Source organism: Salmo trutta, chromosome 30, assembly GCF_901001165.1.
Source record: "Salmo trutta chromosome 30, fSalTru1.1, whole genome shotgun sequence".
In the NCBI taxonomy this organism is placed as follows: domain Eukaryota; kingdom Metazoa; phylum Chordata; class Actinopteri; order Salmoniformes; family Salmonidae; genus Salmo; species Salmo trutta.
In genome coordinates this window covers 7798964-7819030 of record NC_042986.1, presented here as the reverse complement: position 1 = coordinate 7819030, position 20067 = coordinate 7798964, and the positions used below count along the sequence as shown (strand labels likewise).

The following is a 20067-nucleotide window of genomic DNA, read 5'->3' as shown; positions in this document are numbered from 1 at the left end:
AAAATATGCTTTTCTTTCAAAACCAGGGACATTTCTAAGTGACCCCAAACTTTTGAACGGTAGTGTGTGTGTATATATATATATATATATATATTCATTCATATCAAAGTATGAATAATACCAAATGTGAAAGCAGAGTACCAAAGTAGAATGCTGACTATTTCAGCGCTACAAAACAGCTATATAGATTCAATCAATTCTGAATTATTAAGAGGACTGGAAAGGGGTAATAGAGTGAGAACATGAGTGGATGACAGGTGCAGGTGAAGATACCAGATGAAAAAAAATGGAATTATAGATTAAAAAATATAAACAGTCTCTCTTAAAGCAGTCATGTCTTTCAGGTCCTCTTTAATTTACATCCATCTGTCCTCCATCCGTCCATATCTCCCGAACCACCTCTCACAGGAGAAGCTTCCCATTGCGGTGTATTTTCAGAATCTTTCCTAGTCTCTGTTTTGCTGTTGCAAGTCCTTTCTTTGGACGTTTCCCTGAGATGGAGGTAGAAAGAAGGAATAAGGCAATGGGTAAGAAAACACATTGTCACATTTGTGAATCCTGTTCATTAGACATCAAATGGAGGAAAACAGGCTGAAGCAGTGAGGGATTATCTGGAGAGGTAATTTTCATTTTCCGCTCTGAAATGTATTCTGTTGTGTGCCCTAATGAACACAACTCACAGGGGTTACAGCAACAACAGAAAAATCGATCTCAGATTGCTTTTCTGTGGGGCCAAGTTAACTTTCACTTTCATGTAGTAAAAAAAATAAAATAAAAAAGTAATGACCATCATGCTTTTAGGGAAAGAGGATCATTTGTACATGTACTCTGCAAGTTTTACCAATTACAGTCCTTTTCAATTGAATAAAAACATGTATTATTAAAATAATGAACAAAAATGAATCCATATGAAAGAAATCCGTCACAGTGACGGAGAAAGAATTTTAACCCCTGAGCTCATGTCTATGTGCTGTGTGTTTCTACAGCCATGACCGAAATTATTGGCACCCTTAATAAAGACTAAAGATGAGCAAAAAAAATAGGTAAGTGATGATCATGGAATTTTGGATGATGGTAATTGGTCAGCCAAATGACCGCTGTCACTGTAATAACTGTTTGGGCGAGGGGTGCACATTTTCTCCTCTCCTCCGCAACTGACTGCATGTGCTGCCATAGAAATATAATTAATAGAATGGGCGTCCTCATAATGGGTGGACTGGCAGCCATAGATGTGGTAAAGGAGTCATTGGAACGCAGAAGTTCCATTTACCAGATTGGAGAACATTCAACAAATCTGATCTAACATAGTGGCTATTTGCCAAAACCTTCATGTTTTATGTACTGTAACAGGCCCACAATGTGCTTACTTCAGTCCAATTTGGATATATTTGCTACATAACATTTTGAAGTGACTACTAAATGCTAACTAACGTTTGTATAAGATGGTTAGCATAGCTAGCATACAGAAATGGTTGCTGGTGGTCCAAATCATTTTTAACTGTAATGTAGTTGATCGGTAACAATGACATGAACATGTGTTGGGGTTGACATCCATACAAAAAAAATACATTCCATTGCATGAGGCACATCAGTTAAACATCATTTGAATGAACATTCACATTACCATGGAAATTATTGCATCACAATACCAGGCAGCCATTGTGAGTGTACGAATTAGTTAACCAGTCAAATTGCCAGGGTTAGATGAAGCAAGCCTATTCTATTTCTGTGTGCTGCTGCGCTGGATTGTCGTCATTCCGTCAGCTGTGCGTTAGACCCCCCCCAAAAAATGGTTCATTAATTTTCATGATGTCTGAACTATATTGTGTATGAAAAAAAGGGAAGATTACACTGAACAAAAATAAACGCAACAATCAACAATTTCAAAGATTTTACTCAGTTACAGTTCATATAAGGAAATCTGTTAATTGTAATAAATTCATTAGGCCCTAATCTATGGATTTCACATGACTGGGAATACAGATATGCATCTGTTGGTCACAGAGATCTTTTAAAAAAGTAGAGGCGTGGATCAGAAAACCAGTCAGTATCTGGTGTGACCACCATTTGCCTCAAGCAGCGCGACACATCTCCTTCGCATAGAGTTGATCAGGCTGTTGATTGTGGCCTGTGGAATGTAGTCCCACTGCTCTTCAAATCACTGTCCGAAGTTGCTGGATATTGGCGGGAATTGGAACATGCTGTCGTACACGTTGAACTAGAGCATCCCAAGCATGCTCAATGGGTGACATGTATGGTGAGTATGCAGGGCATGGAAGAACTGGGACATTTTCAAGCTTCCAGGAATTGTGTTCAGATCTTTGTAAAATGGGACTGTGCATTATCATGCTGAAACATGAGGTGATGGCGGTCGATGAATGGCATGACAGTGGGCCTCAGGATCTCGTCACGGTATCTCTGTTCTACCAATCATTGACAGAGCCCTCTGTTCATAACGTTGACATCAGCAAACCGCTCGCCCACACGATGCCATACACGCTGTTTGCCAACTGCCCAGTACAGTTGAAATCGGGATTAATCTGTGATGAGCACACTTCTCCAGCGTGTCAGTGGCCATCGAAGGTGAGCATTTGCCCACTAAAGTCGGTTACAATGCCGTACTGCAGTCAGGTCAGGATCCTGGTGAGGACGACGAGCACGCAGCCGAGCTTCCCTGAGACAGTTTCTGACAATTTGTGCAGAAATTCTTTGGTTCTGCAAACCCGCAGTTTCATCAGCTGTCCAGGTGGCTGGCCTCAGACGATCCCACACGTGAAGAAGCCAGATGTGGAGGTCCTGGGCTGGCGTAGTTACATGTGGTCTGAGGCTGTGAGACCAGTTGGACGTACTGCCAAATTCTCAAAAACGACGTTGGATGCGGCTTATGGTAGAGAAATTAACATTAAATTCTCTGGAAACAGCTCTAGTGGACATTCCTGCAGTCAGCATGCCAATTGCACGCGCTCTCAAAACTTGAGACATCTGTGGCATTGTGTTGTGTGACAAAACTGCACATTTTAGAGTGGCCTTTATTGTCCACAGCACAAGGTGCACCTGTGTAATGATCATGCTTCTTGATATGCCACACCTGTCTAGTAGATAGTGAACATTTCTCCTTTGCCAAGATAATCTAACAGGGATGTAAACAAACGTCTCCACAAAATGAGGAAAATTATATTTTTGTGTGTATGAAAAATGTCTTTACATGTTGTGTTTTTTTTGTTCAGTGTATATATTATTATACTTATAAAATTGCTCAGAGAAAGAGATTTTAACAAGTAATATGTTCTCTCAAAAAGATAGAGGTCCAAATGATTGGCACCCTTATTTCCAATACTTCAGCACCATCACCTTTGCGAGGAGAACGGTACTGAGCCTTTTTCTAAAATATTTTATGAGATTGGAGAACATATTTTAATTAACTAGGCAAGTCAGTTAAGAACAAATTCTTATTTTCAATGACGGCCTAGAAACAGTGGGTTAACTGCCTTGTTCAGGGGCAGAACGGCAGATTTTTACCTTGTCAGCTCGGGGATTCAATCTTGCAACCTTTCGGTTACTAGTCCAATGCTCTAACCACTAGGCTACCTGCCGCCCCAATTGGGAGGGATCTTAGACCATTCATCTATACAGCAACTTTCCAGATCCTTGATATCCTTTGTCAGTGCTTATGGACTTCCCTCTTCAATTCAAACCACAGGTTTTCAATTAGGTTCAAGTCCAGAGACAGATGGCTATTGCAAAATGTTGATTTTGTGGTCAATTAACCATTTCTTTGTGGATTTTGATGTGTTCTTAGGGTAATTGTCTTGCTGGAAGATCCACTTGTGGCCAGGTTTCATCCTCCTGGAAGAGGCAACCAGGTTTTAGACTGAAATGTCTTGAGCTCTTTGGCCACCCACACCAGTGGTTGGTTTGGCGTTGAAAGAAGGATGCGTATACAGAAAATAAGGTCAACGGCATCAAACTTTACCCAGTACCAGGACATTTTGCCCAAAACCTTGTTGCCTCTGCCAGGATGCAGCAAGTTGGCCAAAAGTGGATCTTCCAGCAAGACAATTACCCCAAGCACTTATGCACTTACCTCCACCAGCTCCAGCGCTGCCGGGACTAGCTAGCCCAGCGGGGGAGGCTGCCGAGGGGGAGTAAGTGCTGCTGTTCTGGGGGGAGAGGGAGGGCCGTCTGGAGGTGAGGAACACCCCAGGAGCCATAGCCGCACTCCCTCTGGGGCCCCCAGGGCCCGCCGTGTACTCATGGTCCAGTAGGCTGGCAGAGTAGCACTCCACCCTCTGCTCAGGGCTTAAGTCAGGGGTGGGAGGCTCCGGGGCTAGAGGGGGGGAGGAAGGGGACGGCTCGGCCTGAGGAGGTGGCTGTGGTGGGGCAACGGGGCGGGGCTTTTTGGTGTACTTCCTCTTGGTGGGTTTCTGGATCTCCTTGATGAATAAACAATAGAAATATTAGACAGCAGTTGACATTCAATCATATTCCCTAGCTCCTCAGAGGGTAGCATCTCAACATTTGGCTCTCATTTGTCCGTTTTTGGTGATTGTCACATCTTAATTTTTTTATTTAACTAGGCACGTCAGTTAAGAACAAATTCTTATTTACAATGACGGCCTACACCGGGCCAATTGTGCGTCGCCCTATGGGACTCTCAATCATGGCCGGTTGTGATACAGCCTGGAATCGAACCAGGGTCATTAGTGACGCCTCTAGCACTGAGATGTAGCGCCTTAGACCGCTGCGCCACTCAGGAGCCTTCAAAATGTATTTGAATGGGTGTAAGATTTAGTAAAGGGCACTACCGCTACCTGCCCTACCTCTCTCAGAACATGAACTTGTCCCAAACTGTCCCCTAACATACACTATATACAAAAGTATGTGGACACCGCTTCAAATTTGTGGATTTGGTTATTTCAGCCACACCCGATGCTGACAGTTGTATAAAATTGAGCACACTGCCATGCAATCTCCATAGACAAACATTGACAGTAGAATGGCCTTACTGAAGAGCTCAGTGACTTTAAAACGTGGCACCGCTATAGGATGCCTCCTTTCCAACAAATCAGTTTGTCAAATTTCTGCCCTGCTAGAGTTGCCGAAGGTCAACTGTAAGTGCTGTTATTGTGAAGTGGAAACGTCTAGGAGAACCAACTGCTCAGCTGCGAAGTGGTAGGCCACACAAGCTCACAGAACGGGACCGCCGAGTGCTGAAGCGCGTAAAAAAATTGTCTGTCCTCGGTTGCAACGTTCACTACAGAGTTCTAAACCTCCTCTGGAAGCAACGTCAGCACAACAAATGTTCGTCGGAGCTTCATGAAATGGGTTTCCAAGGCCGAGCAGCTGCACACAAGCCTAAGATCACCATGCCTAATGCCAAGCGTCGGCTGGAGTGGTGGAAACACGTTCTCAGGAGTGATGGTTTGTCGCGATCGGTGTGGGAGAACTTGACTGGCCTGCAGAGCCCTGACCTCAACCCCATTGAACACCTTTGGGATGAATTGGAACGCCGACTGCGAGCCAGGCCTCATCTCCCAACATCAGTGCCCGACCTCACTAATGCTCGTGGCTGAATGGAAGCAAGTCCTCGCAGCAAAGTTCCAACATCTAGTGGAAAGCCTTCCCAGAAGAGTGGAGGCTGTTATAGCAGCAAAGAGGGGGACCAACTCCATATTAATGCCCATCGTTTTGGAATGAGATGTTGGACGAGCAGGTGTCCACATACACTACATGACCAAAAGTATTTCCCCTCCTCTCATCTCACCTGTTGTGCCAGTTTGGCAGCAGCTGCAGCAAGGCCAGTCTCTACAGACGCCACTCTGGCCCCCTCCCTCACTGGGCGCTCCTGTTTAGGCAGGGTGGGGGTTACCCGGGCTGAGGAAACATGAAAATATGTTAGCGGAATTAATCAATGATTGGTAAAACTTTATTTGGAGAGTCCGCCTACAGATGGTTACTACATGTTACTACATGTTCAACAAGTATCAACAAATGTCCTTCGCTGTCGGTTTGGTCATGAAACATGTCCACTGTCTAACATTCAGTGACTAAGTTGACAACCCATTGAAAAGGGGTTGAGTAGTGAGTACCTTTGGGGCTCCAAGGAGTGTCGTCCCAGTTTTTCTTCCTCTTCATCTTGGCCTTGTTGGCATGGTCCTCCTCATCAGACTCTAGGGAGGGATAGACTGAAACACACACACAGGGGTTGTTTAGGAGGGTTGAGCAGGCAGGCAGGATAATGACGGTGACATCATTGGATCATTTCGTTTAGTATCCATCATAGTGCCTTGATTAGACCATGACTTAGTTCCCAGGTGAGCCAAACCCAATGTTCGTGCACTTGTTTTAGCTCGCCTGGGGAACCAGTTTGGCGGAGGGTGCAAATTTGAGACCATTCCAAAAGTAATGCAGCCAGGGCGAGGGGAGTAGTCTCTGAGCAGTAGCCAGGCCGGGGGTATGTTCTTGTGCTACTTCCTCCTATGACTCACCTGGTCAGAAGTAGTGCACTATACAGGGAATAGGGTGCCATCTGAGCTCTTCTCAATAGAGATTATTCCTCTGACTCACCATACTCGGCGTCTTTAAAACAGGTGCCCAGAGTTTCCTGCTCGTCTGGGCTGTCCTCGTCGCTAAGGTGACGGGCTGGCCGCTTGACAGGCCGCTTCCCAGGGCGTTGGAACGTTGTCTTCTCTTTGGAGGCTCCCCCCCCTCTGCTCTTATTGGCTCCTGTCACCCACACGGCCCGCCCTCCTTTCTCTTTGACCATGCCCAGGCCTTCAGAAAGCCCTCCGGAGACAGACCGAGGGGAGGAAGAGGAGGAAGAGGAGGAGGAGGAAGAGGATGGAGGGTTGGCCATGGAGAGCATGCCCTGGATGGCATCTCGCGTGCTGGGAGAGGCTGGGGCTTCCTCACTGGAGGGTGGAGAGGGAGGACAAGAGATGAGTGATCACCACACAAACAGCACTAAAATGTAGAGGACATATGTTGCAAAAATGTATATTACGCAAGTTAACCTGTTCTGTTTATGAAGGCAGTGAGTGAAACATTCATCCTCCCAACTTCATTGGCTCCCATTTTGGATACATTTTTCCATTGGCAATCTGATGCCAAGGCAGAACGCAAATACATTTTTCGAATGATTGACTTGAGTTCAAATAGATAAGACAATATGTGGTAGTCTGACTGCTCAGAATATCTGAACACAAGTTGCAGAGGGCTGGTATTGAGAATAAAACAATATGATTGAGGTTTCTGAAATGTCCAGAAGTGTCAGTCAGGCCCTACCTGAGTGCAGAGTCCAGCCCTGCCACCTGTTTGCTGGCTTTCAGCAGGTCCAGGATTCCCCCTGCTCCACCCTTCACGCCATGGACAGTCATGGTCTCCTCCTCATCTGTGGTGTAGTCCTCCTCAATGTCAAAGTCCACCTCTCCTGGTTCTCTGATGCGATGGGGGTCAGAGCATGGCTTGGCCCTCGGCAGCTTCCTAGGAAGACCTGACGGAAACAGGGTCTTGTTCAGTAGGCACAAAATGGAAGAATACCATTTGAAACTGTGTGAAATGGGGAGGAACTAATTGAAATGCTACATTTGTACGTTTTTCTAGGCAAAAGGTTGTTACAACATGTGCTCTGATGGAAAACGATACAGGCATACATACGAGTTTATAGTTTGTTCCTTGCTCCACCAACGGACCAAACCTGCCCCAGACACCAATGATATAACTGACTGGTAGATTAGGTCACTCTATCCCAAAGGACGCCTAAAAAGTGTTTTTATTGCTTATCAATTTAGCCTCAAGGCTCAGAAGGCTGAACCGAATGCCCCAAGAAGATCAGAAAACGGTTTTTTATTGCTTAGTAATGCTATCACGAAAGAAGTGTTCTCGAAGTATATTTCCATTTGTACTATATCATGTAAACTTACCACTAAGTTTCTTCTTGCTGGACCCCCCAGCCTTGCGTCGTGGAGGAGGTGTCTCGTCAATCTGTAGCTCGTCCTCTGATTCAAAGTCTGACAGGGCAGACCCTCCCATAGCATGGTGCTGGAAGTGAGGTGCTCGGCCGGCACTGTTACTGCCGCCCGAACGACCACCCTTCCTCCTGTGGTCGGAAAGAAAGAAACTTCTATGAACGTGTCGATGACACAATGTCAAATGCAAACAGAACGTGATAAGAGATAAAGAGGGTCGCCTGACACCCCGGTCTTACCCCTGTATTTTGCCGTTGGTCAGCACCAGCTTCAGTTTGCTCTTGCTCATTTTCCCCTGGAACTCCTCCAAGGGTAGCTCAAACTGGAGATGGAGAGAAATCACAAGCACCCATTAGCATCACAAATCAACTTTCTTTGTCCCAGAGGGATTTTCTTTTGAGGTAAAAGGACTATTTAATTTACATTTCATTTTTTAAATGTATTTGACAGGGACAAGGCACATCAATCACCAATTGAACAGACGTACCTTGTTCTTGTTTTTCTTGTTACCAGATTGGCATTTCTTCAGTGTGTGTTTGGTGTGGATCTCCAGGAGGTCCAGCTCTCCTGCCTCTTTCATTAAGCCCTTTTGGCCCTTCTTTTTGGGGCTGGGGGACACATCCTTGGGTTTGGGGCCTCTCTTCTTCCCCGGGGGGCGGCCAGGGCTCTGGGAGACGGCTAGAGGGGAGGCTTTGGGGAGGGGCGAGGGGAAGCCCTGTGTAGAGGTGAAAGGAGCCGCAGGACGGCCTTGCTGGAAGATGTCCTGGAGTGGCAGAGAGGACAGAGCACTCTCAGTAAGCCAGACTGAAATTAATTCATACACACTCATATGCCTGATAGGGACTCACTATAGTGGCGACCTGAACTGTACTGGCTCAGATATTATGGTAGATGAATAACTAGGCCAGTCCAGTAGCTCGGCTCAGTTTGCCTAAGTGTACTCTTTTGGGCTCCCGAGTGGTGCAGCGGTCTAAGGCACTGCATCTCAGTGCAAGAGGCGTCACTACAGTCCCTGGTTTGAATCCAGGCTGAATCACATCTGGCTGTGATTGGGAGTTCCATAGGGCGGCGCACAATTGGCCCAGTGTCGTCCATGTTTGGCCGGGGTAGGCCGTCGTTGTAAATAAGAATTTGTTCTTAACTGACTTGCCTAGTTAAATAAAAAGGTTAAATAAATAAATATAATCAATTTTAAAAAATGAAATAGTTGTCAGTGTCTCCACCTCCCCAGGCCAGCTTACCTCCACCAGTCGTATCTCCTTGGCCAGGTCCTTGACCAGCTGCTGAGTCTTAATGGTCTCTGGAATCTCCACCTCGTGGTCAGTCAGCGACTGGCGGGAGGACAAAAAAACAAGGGCACCATAAGACACAAAGGACTATAGCGCCCATTACAACTAGCTTCCTGACATCTTGTGCCATTGTTCATAATGTTTACGACTGACAATGAAGGATGTTATAACGTCTTCAGTGGCTGCTATAAAGGCTTGATGAATGCAGACATAAGGGGGCCTACAGTAAAGAGCTACCTCTTTGCGTGTCCAGATACGGAAAGCGTTGTTGAGGGCCTTGGCTCCGTGGACCAGGTAGGTAGCAGGGTGTCTGCGGTTCTCTCTCAGACCTGCAATGTAGACCAACATAGAAGTTATCAAGGTTCTTGACAAACATTGCCCAAAGAAATGCAGTTCATTAGAGAGCAGAGGGGGGAAAAAGCATGGTTTATCATGAAGCACCTCACCTCTGAATGTGTCAAGCAGGTGCTTGCCAACATACCAGCACACCGTCTCAAAGTTTGGGAAACTGAACAGGTCGGCTGTACTCAACCTCTTCTCTATTTCATACGCTCTGATGGGGAAAGAAGACAGAACACAGGGTGAATGGTTATAAACATTTGATAATTGGAATGTATAGTACAACGGTAATGGAAATGTATTGAGTGAGCCATTTTCAAAATGGCATTGTAGTTATGAACGGTAGAGAAAGGTTGCTATGATCAGTTCAGATAAACTGAGTGCCGCAAGTGATGCGACTCACGTTTTAGTAGGAGGCAGGAGTGAAGGGACTTACCGGAGCTGCATGTCAATGTTGAGACTGTGTAGGAAATTCCCTCCGAAAGCCACGCAGTCCACAGGAGTCAGTACAGCATGGATCCATCCTGAGAGAGAGACACACAGGTACATTGAAAACCCTCAGGCATATACAGGTAAAAAAAAATGTCCTTCCTCATGACACCATCTATTTTGTGAAGTGAACCAGTCCTTCCTGCAGCAAAGCACCCCCACAACATGATTCTGCCACCTCCATGCTTCACGGTTGGGATGATGTTCTTCGACTTGCAAGCTTCCCCCTTTTCCTCCAAACATAACGATGGTCATTATGGCCAAACAGTTATATATTTTTTCATCAGACCAGAGAACATTTCTCCAAAAAGTACAATCTTTGTCCCCATGTGCAGTTGCAAACCGAAGTCAAGCTATATTATGGCGGTTTTGGAGCAGTGGCTTCTTCCTTGATGAGCGGCCTTTCAGGTTGTCGACATAGGACTCGTTTTACTGTGGATATAGATACTTTTGTACCTGTTTCCTCCAGCATCTTCACAAGGTCCTTTGCTGTTGTTCTGGAATTGATTTGCACTTTTCGCACCAAAGTACGTTCATCTCTAGGAGACAGAACGCGTCTCTTTCCTGAGCGGTATGACAGCTGTGTGGTCCCATGGTGTTTAAACTTGCATACTATTGTTTGTACAGATGAACGTGGTACCTTCAGGCGTTTGGAAATTGCTTCCAAGGATGAACCAGACTTGTGGAGGTCTACCATTTTTTTTCTTAGGTCTTGCCTAATTTCTTTTGATTTTCCCATGATGTCAAGCAAAGACGCACTGAGTTTGAAGGTAGGCCTTGAAATACATCCACAGGTACACCTCCAATTGACTCAAATGATGTCAATTAGCCTACCAGAAGCTTCTAAAGCCATGACATCATTTTCTGGAATTTTCCAAGCTGTTTAAAGGCACAGTCAACTTAGTGTATGTAAACTTCTGACCCACTGGAATTGTGATACAGTGAATTATAAGTGAAATGATCTGTTTGTAAACAATTGATGGAAAAATTACTGGTGTCATGCAAAGTAGATGTCCTAACCGACTTGCCAAAACTATAGTTTGTTTAACAAGAAATTTGTGGAGTGGTTGAAAAACGAGTTTTAATGACTCCAACAACAAGTGTATGTAAATGACTCCAACAAGTGTATGTAAACTTCCGACTTCAACTGTACGCTACCAGTTAAAAGTTTGGACATACCTACTCATTCAAGGGTTTTTCTTCATTTTGACTATTTTCTACATTGAAATAACACATATGGAATCATGTAGTAACCAAAAAAACTGATAAACAAATCAAAATATATTTTATATTTCAGATTCTTCAAAGCAGCCACCCTTTCTTTGCCTTGATGACAGCTTTGCACACACTTGGCATTCTCTCAACCAGGTGTGCCTTGTTGGTGTGCCTTGTTGAAAGTTAATTTGTGGAATTTCTTCCCTTCTTAATGCGTTTGAGCCAATCAGTTGTGTTGTGACAAGGTAAGGTTGGTATACAGAAGATAGCCCTATTTGGTAAAATACCAAGTCCATATTATGGCAAGAACAGCTCAAATAAGCAAAGAGAAATGACAGTCCATCATTACTTTAAGACATGAAGGTCAGTCAATGCAGAAAATGTCAAGAACTTTTAAACTTTCTTCAAATGCTATGATGAAACTGGCTCTCATGAGGACCACCACAGGAAAGGAAGACCCAGAGGTACCTCAGCTGCAGAGGATACGTTCATTAGAGTTACCAGCCTCAAACTGCAGCCCAAATAAATGTTTCACAGATTTGAAGAAAAAGACACCTCTCAACATCAACTGTTCCAATCAGGCCTTCATGGTTGAATTGCTGCAAAGAAACCACTACTAAAGGACACTAATAAGAAGAAGCGACTTGTTTGGACCAAGAAACACGAGGAATGGACTTTCACCGGTGGAAATCTGGCCTTTGGTCTGATGAGTCCACATTTGAGATTTTTGATTTCAACCGCCGTGTCATTGTGAGATGCAGAGTAGGTGAACGGATGATCTCCGCATGTGTGGTTCCCACCGTGAAGCATGGAGGAGGTGTGATGTTGCATTGCTGGTGACACTGTCTGTGATTTATATAGAATTCAAGGAACACTTAAACAGCATGGCTACCAAAGCATTCTGCAGCGATACGCCATCCCATCTGGTTTGCGCTTAGTGCGACAATCATTTGTTTTTCAACAGGACAAGGACCCAGCACTCCAGGCTGTGTAAGGGCTATTTGACCAAGGAGAGTGATGGAGTGCTGCATCAGATGACCTGGCCTCCATAACCACCCGACCTCAACCCAATTGAGATGGTTGGGGATGAGTTGGACCACAGAGTGAAGGAAAAGCAGCCAACAAGTGCAGCATATGTGGGAACTCCTTCAAGACTGTTGGAAAAGCATTCCTCATGAAGCTGGTTAAGAGAATGCCAACAGTGTGCAAAACTGTCATCAAGGCAAAGGGTGGCTACTTTGAAGAATCTCAAATATAAAATATATTTTGATTTGTTTAAATGTATTTTGGTTACTACATGACTCCATATGTGTTATTTCATAGTTTTGATGCCTTCACTATTATTCTACAATGTAGAAAATAATAAAAATTACGAAAAACTCTTGAATGAGTAGGTGTGTCCAAACTTTTGACTGGTACTGTATGTAAACTGGCACATAATATATGGAGTTCTGACAAGCTCCATCAGGAATGCACTGTATGTAAAACACATCACCAGAATCAATAACAGGCCTGTCACAGCACTAGTCCCTGTTTCAGAAGACAAACCATAACATCTGACCAAACTTTGTTGAATACCTGGGTAAATGAAGAGGGTGAATACCTGTTGGGATGAAGAGCGTGTTCCCCTGTTTGACAGAGCACTTGTAGCACATGTCCACCTGGTCCCCGAAGAACATCTCGTTCTGATTGGACGAGGAGCTCCAGCGCTCAAACAAGGCAAGGTTGGCCGGCGTGGGGGAGATCAGGTAGAAGATCTTCTCACCCTGAGAGACACACGTAGACATGTATCTAACAGTGACAGTGCTCATTAATCAACCTTTCCGTTTCCACATCAACGTGAAAGTGGAAGAGTTAAAAGGAGAGAATTTTCATCCGTCAGACAGACACAGCATTACAATGATGAACAAGGTAAAGTCAGGCATGGACATCATACATTCAAATGTTCTATCTCTCTTAAGTCTCCTAGTATATAATGCTCCAATTATGCATGTTAGCACAGCAGGAAGAATGTCTAGTTCCAACAGTCCCTTTACACAATCTGGCCCAAAAAATTTCCCAATAACTGCCCTCTTCTTACCCGTAGTACATGGTACCAGACAGAGGTACCTCCGAAGTCGATGTGGAAGTCTGTGTAGCTGTCCTTGACCCCCATGAGGCAGTACTTCTGGACGTTGGGCCGCTCAAACACGGACTCCTCAGGCCACAGGTTCTCCACCCACGATAGCTTCCTCACTATCTTCGGAGTCTCCACCAAATTTGACAGCCTGTGACAGAAAATTGACATTTTGTGTAATTAATTTTGTGTAATTAAACACCAAATTCAGTCCAAGTATTCTAGCATTTTATACAACTGCAAAAGTACTTAAACAACTTTTACCTACAAAAAATATATATTATACAGAGCCATATCTTACTCTGTATGGCTCTGGCAAAATGTAACTTTTGTTCAACCAAATGATGTACTGGTGACAAGGAAGACCCCTAGAGACCAATACCAACCAATGAGTGGACTGCATTGACACAAGAACAAGCAGTGTGGTGTACCTGGTCTCAGAGAACTCTAGGCTGATGACGTTGAGGACTCGGTCTCTGTTGGGGCTGTTGTAGTACTCCACAAAGTCCCCTAGGCGCATCTTCAGGTCAGCTTGGCGAGACACGTCAATCACATCAATCTCCCTGTCCGGACCTATAGACAACACGCAATCAACAAACAAAACACGTCTTGCCGCTCCCCACACAGAGTGCTTTATTCCTGCACCGTGATCATATACATCTCAACTTCACAGAGGTCTTGTTGTGCGAGATAAGACTGTAGTTTACTCTAGCTTATACAGTGGGGGAAAAAAGTATTTGATCCCCTGCTGATTTTGTACGTTTGCCCACTTACAAAGAAATTATCAGTCTATAATTTTAATAGTAGGTTTATTTGAACAGTGAGAGACAGAATAACAACAAAAAAAATCCAGAAAAACGCATGTTAAAAATGTTATAAAATGATTTGCATTTTAAATGAGGGAAATAAGTATTTAACCCATCAAAACATGACTTAGTACTTGGTGGCAAAACCCTTGTTGGCAATCACAGAGGTCAGAGGTTTCTTGTAGTTGGCCACCAGGTTTGCACACATCTCAGGAGGGATTTTGTCCCACTCCTCTTTGCAGATCTTCTCCAAGTCATTAAGGTTTCGAAGCTGACGTTTGGCAGCTCGAACCTTCAGCTCCCTCCACAGATTTTCTATGGGATTAAGGTCTGGAGACTGGCTAGGCCACTCCAGGACCTTAATGTGCTTCTTCTTGAGCCACTCCTTTGTTGCCTTGGCCTTGTGTTTTGGGTCATTGTCATGCTGGAATACCCATCCACGACCCATTTTCAATGCCCTGGCTGAGGGAAGGAGGTTCTCACCCAAGATTTGACGGTACATGGCCCCGTCCATCGTCCCTTTGATGTGGTGAAGTTGTCCTGTCCTCTTAGCAGAAAAACACCCCCAAAGCATAATGTTTCCACCTCCATGTTTGACAGTGGAGATGGTGTTCTTGGGGTCATAGGCAGCATTCCTCCTCCTCCAAACATGGCGAGTTGAGTTGATGCCAAAGAGCTCCATTTTGGTCTCATCTGACCACAACACTTTCACCAGTTGTCCTCTGAGTCATTCAGATGTTCATTGGCAAACTTCAGATGGGCATGTATATGTATATGTATGAGCATGGGGACCTTGCGGGCGCTGCAGGATTTCAGTCCTTCACGGCATAGTGTGTTACCAATTGTTTTCTTGGTGACTATGGTCCCAGCTGCCTTGAGATCATTGACAAGATCCTTCGTTTAGTTCTGGGCTGATTCCTCACCGTTCTCATGATCATTGCAACTCCACGAGGTGAGATCTTGCATGGAGCCCCAGGCCGAGGGATATTGAGTTCTTTTGTGTTTCTTCCATTTGCGAATAATCGCACCAAATGTTGTCACCTTCTCACCAAGCTGCTTGGCGATGATCTTGTAGCCCATTCCAGCCTTGTGTAAGTCTACAATCTTGTCCCTGACATCCTTGGAGAGCTCTTTGGTCTTGGCCATGGTGGAGAGTTTGGAATCTGATTGATTGATTGCTTCTGTGGACAGGTGTCTTTTTTACAGGTAACAAGCTGCGGTTAGGAGCACTCCCTTTAAGAGTGTGCTCCTAATCTCAGCTCGTTACCTGTATAAAAGACACCTGGGATCCAGAAATCTTTCTGATTTAGAGGGGGTGAAACGCTTATTTCCCTCATTAAAATGCAAATCAATTTATAACATTTCTGACATACGTTTTTCTGGATATTTTTGTTGTTATTCTGTCTCTCACTGTTGAAATAAACCTACCATTAAAATTATAGACTGATCCTTTCTTTGTCAGTGGGCAAACGTACAAAATCAGCAGGGGATCGAATACTTTTTCCCCCCACTGTATCTCTTATGGTAATGGCATGTCAAGTTGAGACGTGACTAGTTAAAGAGCAGGTATGACAGAGCCTTGTACTGTATCTAGAGTTGCAGGTTTACATTGACATTTTAATCATTGAATTGAGCAGATGCCCTTATCCAGGGAGACTTACTTAGAGTCAGTGCATTCAACTAAGGTAGGTAAAGGTACAATAGAAGACAACTATTTAATCATGTGGGGAAAACAAGCAAATATTAAAATAACTGCATGTGAAACCAAAATTTTACCGATGTAGTGCTCTACGTCGTTGACTCCGAAGTTCCCCGGGGGCAGGTTCATCCCAAGGCCGTCCCTCCTGAGGACCATGACAGGAACACTGAATGAGCGCTCTTCCAGGAACTCCACTGTCAGCTGGGCCCCCGACGGCTTTAACAATACCTCATCAGCACTGCACATACACAGAGAGATTGGAAAATAGTGAGGGACACAGAGAAATAGAATAACAGTACATTCAATATGGCAGATATGGTATTATGATGCAAAATTCAACTTCTATGGTGAGAACCAGGTCAGAACTGTAAAGTTTGAGAAAATTATTAAAGTACCACTCGAAATGATACATTATCTGACAATTAAAAAAAATGCAGATTCAAAAGCCATATTGTCGACCACTCCGAGAGTTTTGAGACGCTATACTGTATGGACGCAAGCAAAGCACTACGCATTAAATCATTTACATTGTAGCTGTCGGGTTGGGTACTTTCTCTGCGAGGCGGTCATTTTAGGTGAATGTTCATGCTAAATAAAAGAAAGTGTGGAAGAGAATGAACACGCATAGACATAATGTAATATGGGAGGTTTACCTTGGGAAGGTGCGGCTTCGTAGCTCCCTGACAAACTGTGGACTGCCCGTCTTTACCGGTCGACCAGAAGTGTCTCTTCCTCCAGCATCAGCCTGCTTGGTACCTCCACGCCGCTTCCTCACTGTGGAACATACAGGGGACAACAACAGACTTGCATTACAACCACGCTACTACTACTTGTGCTATTACAACCACACTACTACTGTACTATTACTACAAGACCTTCATTACTACTACTAGTATTACTAAAGGCAGACCAGGTAACAAAACTGACAGAAGTGAGGAATTGGTATGTGTATTGGCATGTGTATTTCTATAGAGCTTGGTTTCCTAATCCTGTCCTAGAGTACCCCTAGCCATTCAGAATGTATTCAGAACTAGCACACCTGATGCTACAGATTCAAACAGGTCTGAAATATGGGTGAAATATAAAAAGACAGCCTGGAAAGCAAATTCAAAGAGACTGAGAGGCACTTACTGACAGAGGGCCCATGGGTGACCTGACAGTTGGGACAGTGGTACAGGTCAATCTCTGCTGCTTTGTCTTCCTCCACTCCAACACAACTAAACAAACAAACAAACAAAAATGTACTCATAGCCCACTGTATACAGTCAGCAATTATACTGAACAAAAATATAAACACAACATGCACCAATTTCATTGATTTTACTGAGTTACAGTTCATATGAGGAAATCAGGCAATTGAAACATTTATTAGGCCCTAATATATGGATTTCACATGACTGGGAATACTGATATGCATCTGTTGGTCAAAGATACCTTTAAAAAAAAAATGGGCCTCTGGATCTCGTAATGGTACTTTTGTGCATTCAAATTGCCATCGATAAAATGCAATTGTGTCTGTAGCTTATGCCTGCCCATACCATAACCCCACCGCCACCATGGGGCACTCTGTTCACAACGTTGACATCAGCAAACTGCTTGCCCACACATGCCATACACATGTTCTGCGGTTGTGAGGCCGGTTGGACATACTGCCAAATTCTCTAAAACAACGTTTGAGGTGGCTTATGGTTCATAAATGAACATTCAATTCTCTGACAAAAGGTCTGGTGGACATTCTTGCAGTCTGCATGCCAATTGCACGCTCCCTCATAATTTGAAACATCTGTAGCGTTGTGTGACAAAACTGCACATTTTAGAGTGGCCTTTTATTGTCCCCAGCACTAGGTTCACCTGTGTAATGATCATGCTGTTTAAGAAGCTTTTTGATATGCCACACCTGTTAGGTGGATGGACTATCTTGGAGAAGGATAAATGCTCACTAACAGTGATGTAAACAAATTTGTGCACAAAATCTTTGAGAAATAAGCCTTTTGTGCATATGGTACATTTCTGGGATATTTTACTGCAACTCATTAACATTGGACAAACACTTTACATGCTGTGTTTATATTTTTGTTCAGTGTAGTAACGCTCAATGAAACTGAAATATAACTTACCTTCCATGGAACCAGTCTTGACATATGTCACACTCGATCATAAAGCGTGTGACATCGTAGGGCAGGCGACACAGGCAGTACACTGGAACAGACGCCATACTGGGAGTGTAAACTGACTGACAGTTGGGCTTAAATCTACTCTGTGAATATGGCAGCACGACACTAGTTTGCAATTAGAATTAGTTTACGGTTGCATTGAGCTCTGAAAAAATATATATAGTTCAAATGGCGTTTGTACTGAAGCAGCACAGGGCAGTGCCAGTAACAGGTTAACTGTGGTGTGTCACTTCACTTGGAATAGGTGCCTAGCCCACTGCTTTCTGTCACACATGATGCATTGTATTCGCCATGATTAGGCACCTGTTGAAATGGGAAAGAAGAGAGCACAAACATATCTGTCAAAAAGTCTGCAGGGATGTGGGTGTTAATTTGAGGATAAGAAAGATAAGCTCCTCTAAGTCGTTTTACTGACCGAAGGTTCTCACTGTAAGTTGCTATACTTGGCTCGCTAGCAGTGGGTCTGAATAGTAAGCTAGCCCACGATTAGGCAATACAAAAGTTAGCTAGCTAATAATAACACTTCTAAACTGGCTAATACCTGTATGGGGAGGGATAGGCCTTGCAAAATGTCTGACAGCTCTCGCATATGAATTGGAATCCAGGCAAATAACTGGCTAATTATCTAGTACTAGGGGAGGGAAAGTAACATTAGCCAGTTAGCAGCTTAGCTAGCTAACTATAGTAGCTAGATTTGTAAACACTGCAGCCTGGCTAACAATGGCTTTTCGCAAGTACCTAGACTATGCTAACGTAACTAGCTAACAAACGAAAAGCGCAGGTAATTGAACGTTACCGATTCATAGCAAGCTGGTAATAATGTGTATTAGTTCAACGCTATCTTTTCGTTAGTTGCAATTCATGACCACACATAGCGAGCTGTTTATTCGCTACAGTAACTTAGTTGTTAGCGCAACATGCTAGCCACCATTGGCTAAGCTTAGCAACTTAAGTTAGCTGGTAACGTTAGCTAAACAGCGGATAAGTCTATATTTAGCTAATTATATTGCATTTTATATTACTTTATTGTGAAAATAGTATTGAATTACCTATAAGTAAGTTGTACGTTCAGAAAATCGGTCCGAAATAATTTCTTACCGGGATTTAAACTGTCCGATTGCTGCAGAGAGGCCACCGGCCAAGCATTCGAAATCGGTTGAAATCCTTACGAAAGGCTGAGGCTCGATGAGGCCTTATTATGCAGCGCAAAGTATTCAAAAACAGCCCTTACTGCATTGTCTTTTTCCCCCACAAATGATATCCAGGTGTGTAGGTTAAGTCACAAAATGTATATTGCAGGGTTTGAAAAGATTAAAAGACCACTACATGAGCACTGTTACTATAAACAACTCAGAAATACAGACATTTGTGATGGAGCAACGCCATTTCAAAGCACTCGCATAGACTGTCTGTAGTTGAAGGAACAATAAAGTTGCGCTACTGAAAAACAACAGTAGCGGCACATCAATACTTCAAATGTAGGCCTACACACAAAATGAAACAATATTTATATTACAGTTGAGTAATTAGTGTAATAACCAGCTATCGCACTGTAATAACTGCAATAACAACCTGGGTCTGTAATTATACTGAATAAAAATATGAGTGCAACAATTTCAAAGATTTTAGAGTTAACGGTTCATATAAGGAAATCAGTCAATTGAAATGAATTAATTAAGCCCTAATCTATGGATTTCACATGACTGGGAATACAGATATGCATCTGTTGGTCACAGATACCTTTAAAAAAAAGTAGGGGTGTAGATCAGAAAACCATGTCAGTATCTGGTGTGACCACCATGTGCCTCATGCAGCGCAACACATCTCTTTCGCATAGAGTTGATCAGGCTGTTGATTGTGGCCTGTGGAATGTTTTCCCACTCCTCTTCAATGGTTGTGTGAAGTTGCTGGATATTGGCGGGAACTGGAACATGCTGTCGTACACGTCGATCCAGAGCATCCCAAACATGCTC

General features: G+C 43.9%; 1 protein-coding gene across 2 annotated transcripts; it reads right to left on the bottom strand.

The window, feature by feature from the left end:
• Positions 1-334: 334 nt before the first annotated feature.
• Positions 335-19504, bottom strand: LOC115167816 (histone lysine demethylase PHF8). Of its 2 annotated transcripts, none has more exons than XM_029722452.1 (21): positions 19193-19504; positions 18038-18397; positions 17052-17137; positions 16574-16703; positions 15998-16158; positions 13847-13988; positions 13380-13566; positions 12903-13065; positions 10032-10119; positions 9703-9809; positions 9494-9585; positions 9209-9298; positions 8455-8730; positions 8207-8289; positions 7923-8098; positions 7285-7492; positions 6568-6911; positions 6090-6185; positions 5765-5874; positions 4085-4433; positions 335-491 (listed from the first exon to the last, which is right to left on the bottom strand). In XM_029722452.1, exons 2-21 carry the CDS (start codon positions 18133-18135, stop codon positions 403-405), a joined length of 3075 nt encoding a protein of 1024 aa, XP_029578312.1. In that variant the 5' UTR covers positions 18136-18397; positions 19193-19504; the 3' UTR covers positions 335-402. The 2 variants fall into 2 exon arrangements, with proteins under 2 accessions (XP_029578312.1, XP_029578313.1); XM_029722453.1 differs by having other exon boundaries at positions 16574-16694.
• Positions 19505-20067: the final 563 nt, after the last annotated feature.

Excerpts from the sequence above, each read along its gene's own strand:
- LOC115167816 (XM_029722452.1), bottom strand. The coding sequence starts at position 18,135 with ATGGCGTCTGTTCCAGTGTACTGCCTGTGTCGCCTGCCCTACGATGTC. Across the intron at positions 16,159-16,573 it reads CGAAGCCGCACCTTCCCAAG|TGCTGATGAGGTATTGTTAA; the intron begins GTAAACCTCCCA and ends GTGTATGTGCAG. Across the intron at positions 8,731-9,208 it reads AGGAGATACGACTGGTGGAG|GACATCTTCCAGCAAGGCCG; the intron begins GTAAGCTGGCCT and ends CTGCCACTCCAG.